The sequence below is a fragment of the Henckelia pumila genome, chromosome 4 (assembly GCF_033568475.1).
Source record: "Henckelia pumila isolate YLH828 chromosome 4, ASM3356847v2, whole genome shotgun sequence".
Taxonomy (NCBI): domain Eukaryota; kingdom Viridiplantae; phylum Streptophyta; class Magnoliopsida; order Lamiales; family Gesneriaceae; genus Henckelia; species Henckelia pumila.
The window spans coordinates 67,378,313-67,385,186 of NC_133123.1; the positions used below are offsets into that span (position 1 = coordinate 67,378,313).

Genomic DNA, 6,874 nt, shown 5'->3' on the forward strand with positions numbered 1-6,874 from the left:
AATGTAACCATTTAATGCCAAGTGTCACGATATAATATCAACATATCATTTACTTCTTTATTCTAGTCACACTATATATTGATGTTTACATTTTCGGATTCAACTAAATTTTCTTATATTCTATTTTAAATTTTTTTTTAAAACTTATCATCTAAATTTGGATTTTAATTTTTTGTACTTTAAATTTTAATTTTTCTAATGACGAGTATTAATTAGAAAAAAATTGCACGCACACAATATATGCGCATATGAGGACTAGTATAGATAATTAATAGGACTCCAGCTTTAACTTTATTTTCAAATGAAAAAAATTCTGATACAATGAATCCAAATGGACCTAATTTATTTTGAAGAATGCGTACAACATAACTCATGAAAACTAACTCTGGAGCCGGTTAATCGCACAAGTTTTGTTAGTTTTCAGGAATTTTTCCCAAGAACAAGAACCGGAAGACGAGGAGCAATGTTCACATGGTATACCAGTCCTGCAACAGCATTTGCTCTCGACCTTTATAAATTAGAACCGCCTTCATACTAGCTGCGGCACCAGCAACCCATGGAGCCGGTGCCCTATAAACTCGATTTTCAGGTTAATTTCATACCTCTCCTACCTGCCACACTGTTGTTTCACAGAGATTGGCAAAATATCTATCAGCTACCCGCCAGACCTTCGTTCCACAGAGAATGGTACCAGATATATCAGATAAAAGAAATATCATAGGTGGGTTGCTCTGCTCATGAAAAGCAAAGCATTCAACTTTATCCATCATCTTGAATTCCAGGGACACGTCCAACTTCGCTGCCATGAGTTATTTTTTTAGACATGGACATTATACCCCAGTAGCATTGCAACACTTCATGTATAAAAGGGGTCGTTTCATCTAAGTTGGTGCTTCTGTCCTGCATTCAAATAACAAACCGGTTCTGATTTCTGATACAACAGGCACAATCATTCGATGGGTTGTGTTCAAACCATCACTCTTTTGAGTCATCATTCATAATATATATTCTGATGAATCTAGACCTCCGATGATGCCAGCTTGGTACCAGGCAAGTCTACTACTCCATTTTCACTGATATCAGCTGATCTTTTAGTGAAAGAAATATTTAAATTAACTGCCTTGGACAAAGGTGGAGAGCTTTTTTCTGTCTTATCTCCAAAACTCACTACAGTAGAATTCATTTCTGCACCTTTACCACCTTTAGATTCAGTGATCTGAAGTTCTGCATGTGAATCTAAAGAATCAACAGCGAGTGGAGGGTCATTACAAGGTCGTGGCTCAACATCAACCATACTTGCATTATGGTTTTTCTCCAAATTTTCAAGGTCACCTGGATTCTTGAATTCAATATCAATGGAAGCGAGTTTCTTGGTTGTATCTGCGCCAGTATCTGCCTGGAGTTCTCCATTCTCAACGAAGAGAACAGATGACGTGCTTCTATCTCCAGAAGAAAACTGAGGTGCCAAAGATGATGAATCAACTGCCACCTCATCGCCCAAAATCCCAAATTGAGCCCCGGTATTGTTGTCATTTTCAGTGGTCATCGGATGAGTTGGATTATCATCTAAATCCATTGCTTCACTGCTTGTGTGCTGGGGATTCACAGTTGAACCATTTTCAATCTGAGATGAATCTATAGTATGTCCTTTGTCCCGGTTGCTCTCTGGGCCGATTTGTGCATTCAACTGCATCTGCACAGATATTGCTAATGAAACAGCATGGTCACGAACCAAAGAATCAAATGGTGGACAGTGAAGCATATTAATCAAGGCTTGGCCGTACTGGTACATACTCATAGATGGAGTGGTGGAACCCATGGCACGACATAATTTGATTGTTTTGAAAATATGCTCGCATAAGTTTCCCATTTTTGCCCAACTACAATCACAGATTGCATACTCTGAACCAGGGTTCAACACTCTATGAACTGTATCTTGATCATCAACAACTTTAGCACATTTACCTTCCATGACTATATGAGCATCTGGAATACTTAATGATTTCCTCCAAGCTGTCGGACTACTCATCCATTCATTCTTCCAATATCTTGCAAACTCCTCCTTCCCTGAATACTCATCAAGCCAGAAGTAAGAATGAACTTTAGTGTCAAGCTTATTTACAAGCCAATCAGCACGTTCATATACACTATGTTCTTTCTCATTTAATAACCTAAGCTTCAACTGGTTGTGATAGAACTCCATTGCCGCACAGGTCTCTTGGCTTGCAAGAGGAAGAGCTTTCAGTGCACGTGCCCAAATACCTGATCAGAAGAGTTCTATCATATCAAGTAATATTAAGATAATTTTCTGTTCTGGAAAAGAAATGAACATTTAACATGGGAAACCTTCCAAAAGCATGCTTCAACAAAAGGATAGACGGTAGTCAATGTGTTTAGTTACTGAAAATGCACGGGACTTGGACATCATGTGTTATTTCATCAATTCTTTTAAAGCAAATTACCTAGCCTTGGATACCAAAGTGCCTTGAAATAGTCCATAAACTCTGCAGCATCAACAAAATCTTCCATAAAAGCCTCGAAAACATTAGCAGTGCCGGTCCCTTTGCAGATCTTATCAACTGCCTGTCCAAGCTCTTTTGCTATTTCAGCGCTAATCTCCATCTGTGAGCATCTCTTCACCAAATTTTTATGCCATGCATGACGAACATGCCAAAAGCATATCAATATTGAGCATTGGAACACTTCCCTATAGCCACACAGAAAGAATATCCCTCACTATCAAGCAACCACAAGGAATACAAATTAACAGAGAGAAGAGACATTGAACTCTGTAGTCTGTATCTTTATTGGGGTGATGATACAATCCTAACAAAGGGTACACGATTGGTTAAACTGAAACAGTCTACAACCACTCGTATCCTTAATGAAACATAAACTAAGATGCAAGAGACGTTTGCAGCCCTACATTATCTGGTTTGTTATCCCAAAATTAGCTAATTCATTTAGATAACTTAAGCGAGAAAAAAACCAACTAAATTCGAACATTAGTTGGAAAGAATCTTCAATCATCAATTCATTTATGCAGGCAAGACAAGGCTGTGCAGATGTAGAGTAACTGTGAGTTGATAACTATTATTGAACAACTATTCAGTTTCGCAAGTAAACTCCATATTTCACAATTGCCATGAAGTTGGAATCATCTGGTCAGATCATGTTTTGAATCTTCTGATGTATTCCATAAACATGTTGATACCACAAGCAATACAATGCACAGTATGAAATTTGAATCAATCAATAAGACCACTGTCGTAGCAACAGCGAAAACTGTCTTAAAATGCGAAATGCAATCAAGACAAACCTGATAGCTACGATATCAGCCAAAGGATCATCCACAATGAACCCAGCCAACTTCCATGTGGGATCTTTTGCATGAACTCGATTGCATAGGGCCCGCATCCATCTATATGTATCGCTGCTTGAAAATCTAGGAGCAATAATCCAAGCAACTGGTATAGCCTTGTTGTCTGAGTTGAACACCACGAGACTATGAATAGGATACTGGACACATTTGGATTACAAAACAAAGTAAGCCATACTAAAGTCAGTGTGCAAGACAAGAGGACCACTCAAGTGAAATTGATAAAGATAAACATAACAGACCTTCAGCTTATTCCAACCAAAGTTTGAATGTGAAGCCAATAGGCGACAACTTCCAAAATGAATCATTTGTTGCAACTGCCACTCTGTTTGAATCCCCAGAACCAAAGGATCTGAATCAGAGAAATCTTGATAAAAGAAAACATTACTTTGGTGGTTCTCAACCCACATGTTAATGCTGACAGTGTCATCTTCGTCAAGTTCATAAGTGGATCTCCGGATACTCCTCTCTTGTCGGCGAACATAGCGGTGCGTCAAAAGGTCATCTCTATTACAAGGACCTCCTTGTTTCTCAACTGATTCATTGTGTCTCTGCATTATGGTTTCTACTGAGACCCCAACATGAAGAAGAGACAAGACACGGAGGCGGAGTTCTTCTGATATGTACGGAGCATACATAGCACGAGTCCCAACAGCTTTTTTATCCTGGGGACCATGGCATGGCAACCCTTTTTTATCCACATGCTTATCTTGATTGTATATAATAAGTGCCACTGAAGGCTCTGCAATTAAGCGTTTCACGATAAAGTGGCATGTGCAACCCCTCTTCGTATTTGGCCGACCGGCTGATTTGTTCTTTGCAACATAAGTAGTCCTACTAGGGCGTACTATACCACCTTTTCTATGATCATCTGGACCAAAGGAGCACCAGTACCTAGAATGTTGATATGATTAATTTACAGGGTGCTCAAAAGGATGCAAAAAAAGTTGAGTCGTAGTCACATTAACAATGAAACTGATCCGAACATACAAAATATACTCAAGAATTCCATCAACTTTAGGCTTGTAAGACATCTGTGGAGTTCGCCGCCTCCTTGCTTCAACATGGAATCTTGTTGGGCACTCTTTATTGTTTGATTCCCCCCTAACAAAATCATCCACTCTGGAGAAAGGGATCAGAGCAAGTCTATCTATATTATCACGCCAACCTTCCACCTTGGACCACACAACATCATCTGAAGAGAACTCCAAGGTTGGAGGGTTCTGTACAGGAAGGGAGAGAATCTCATCCCATCTAGCCATCTGCAATATAGGAGGCACAAAGAGACTGGTTTCACACAGTTACCATGCCAAGTATCACAATTTAGTCCCAAAAGACAGGGAGACACAAGGTGACTTTCAAGAAGTATACATACATAAAGCACCTAACATACAAAACCTTAACCTTAACCAAAAAATTACATTTAATAAATAATACTCGGAGATTATGAAACACACTAAAGACAAAAAAGCCAGAGGGAAACTCAAACTCTAGCACACATGATCTAATCAATTACTCAAGGCATCACACTCAAATTAAAATTACTGATACTCGGACACATAACTTGGTGAACAGGGTATATTTCATTGAATGAATTTTTACAATTACAACATACAAACAATTTTCCTTACATCCGAACATTGAACATCCTAACCCTGAAGCCTTTACAAACTGTTGGTTGGTTAATCGGTGACCCTTCTCTGGACTAATGAAAGCGTACCAATAAAAATAAAATCAGCAACCGAACGAAGTCAATTAACCCAGCCTCAGCATATTTCGGCCATGACCCGGAATATACTGCAGCATGAAAAATCCAGGCCACCACCACCAAAATTAATGCCTAATTAATGCCTATGGCTGATTACAAAATTCTAAATCGTTAGAACATAAAACCAATCCAAATTCACCGCAAACACACAACAATTTAGTCTTGGAATGCAGATAAAATAAAAGACTAAGCAGAATAATGAATAAATATTGGCAAACAGCGATCAAAATGAACTGATATAACAGAAAAATTGAATATTTACTAACATGGAACTAAACAGCTACATTTCTTCACACATATCTACTAGAGAAAGAAATTGAAGAGGAAAAAGAAAACAAAAACGCAAAAGGGAGAGTCAAATTTTACGTACCTTCTGTGAATTTGAGGAGTTAAATGTGGAGCATCATGAAAAAACCCTGATTCTAATCACGTTTCCGAGCGGTCTAATATATTTTTAGTGGGCTTATTATGCAAAGGCCCTATTTCAGTGCACAACGGAAAGCTCGATAATGATAGTAGGCCTAAATAGATAACAAAGCCCGATAAATATTTTTTCCTTTTCCATCCTGTCGCACTATTTTTTTATTTAATTTTTTTTAAAAAAAAGCATAGTGATAAATGTTTTCAATTTTCATCATAAGATGTGTTTGTATACATACTATTTTAAATAAATAAGAGAATTTTAATTTTTTCCGACAAGTTCTTTTACATAATTAGTGATTTTAGGATATATATACTTTTAAGCCATATGAATCGCTGAATAATATATATATATATATATATAATTAATAATTTATCTTGTCATTCATACTTTAACTTTTTTTCTGAAAAGTATTCATAATTTTTCTAAAGTATGGTTCATGGGCGTAAATGAACCAAATCAAACGAAATATGAAGGAAATTTTAAGGTTCGAGTTCTTTGAGTGATAGTGATTAGTTGTGTCATGCTTAAACTAATCCAACTAAAATCAAATAAATAAATAAATGTGTAATAGTGTGAGTAGAAATATTGTTGAATTTAATTGTACAAAACATAAAAACAAAAAAGGGGTTTTCAAATTAAATACTGAAAAACAAATAAATTGAATTCTACCCAAAACTAATTATCATGCAATGAAATCAAACTAATGAAATAAATTCAGGAAAAATATTAACAATCGTTTCTGTCGATTTCTTCATTGGAATTTATTAACTTGATATTGATGCAAAAATATCAATTTTATTTAGACAAAAAAATAAAAATAAAAGAAGATATATACACTAAACTCAGTCCAAAAAATATTGAAATTTAGCACAAAGTTCCTTTTCAACCCAAAAAACATCGTGTTTAGGAGATGTGATAAATAGATCTGCCGAAAAATTTCAAAAAAATCCAAATCGTAGGAATAGCAACTGAAAACTCTAGGGAGAAACTGTTTTGAGGTACCATATTCATGCTTGTTTTGTTACATTTTAACAGTAACTTTGTAGATGTATACAACCAGAAAAAATGTTAATCATGTGCAGTAGAGATTACTAATATGTCATGAGTTAGTCGAAAAACTAATCAGAAGTATCTTTTTTCCGAACCCCGAATCTTTCTCATCATCATTTTAAAGATACTAATTCTGATGTCGGATAGGAATTTGAAGAAGTCGTACATAAAAAAGTTATAGATAATGAATGATCGACCTACGACCCAAAGCCCGGCCGCGCGTGGTTGTCGGAGGTGCTCCACGCACCTTTAT

General features: G+C 36.6%; 1 protein-coding gene across 4 annotated transcripts; it reads right to left on the bottom strand.

Moving 5' to 3' along the window:
• Positions 1-283: 283 nt before the first annotated feature.
• On the bottom strand, positions 284-5,634 carry LOC140863090 (uncharacterized). 4 transcript variants are annotated; one of them, XM_073266245.1, is made up of 6 exons: positions 5,518-5,634; positions 4,370-4,641; positions 3,622-4,273; positions 3,320-3,519; positions 2,463-2,707; positions 284-2,262 (listed from the first exon to the last, which is right to left on the bottom strand). In XM_073266245.1, exons 2-6 carry the CDS (start codon positions 4,639-4,641, stop codon positions 1,019-1,021), a joined length of 2,613 nt encoding a protein of 870 aa, XP_073122346.1. In that variant the 5' UTR covers positions 5,518-5,634; the 3' UTR covers positions 284-1,018. The 4 variants fall into 4 exon arrangements, with proteins under 4 accessions (XP_073122346.1, XP_073122344.1, XP_073122345.1 ...); XM_073266243.1 differs by lacking the exon at positions 5,518-5,634 and adding an exon at positions 5,414-5,489; XM_073266244.1 differs by lacking the exon at positions 5,518-5,634 and adding an exon at positions 5,011-5,398.
• Positions 5,635-6,874: the final 1,240 nt, after the last annotated feature.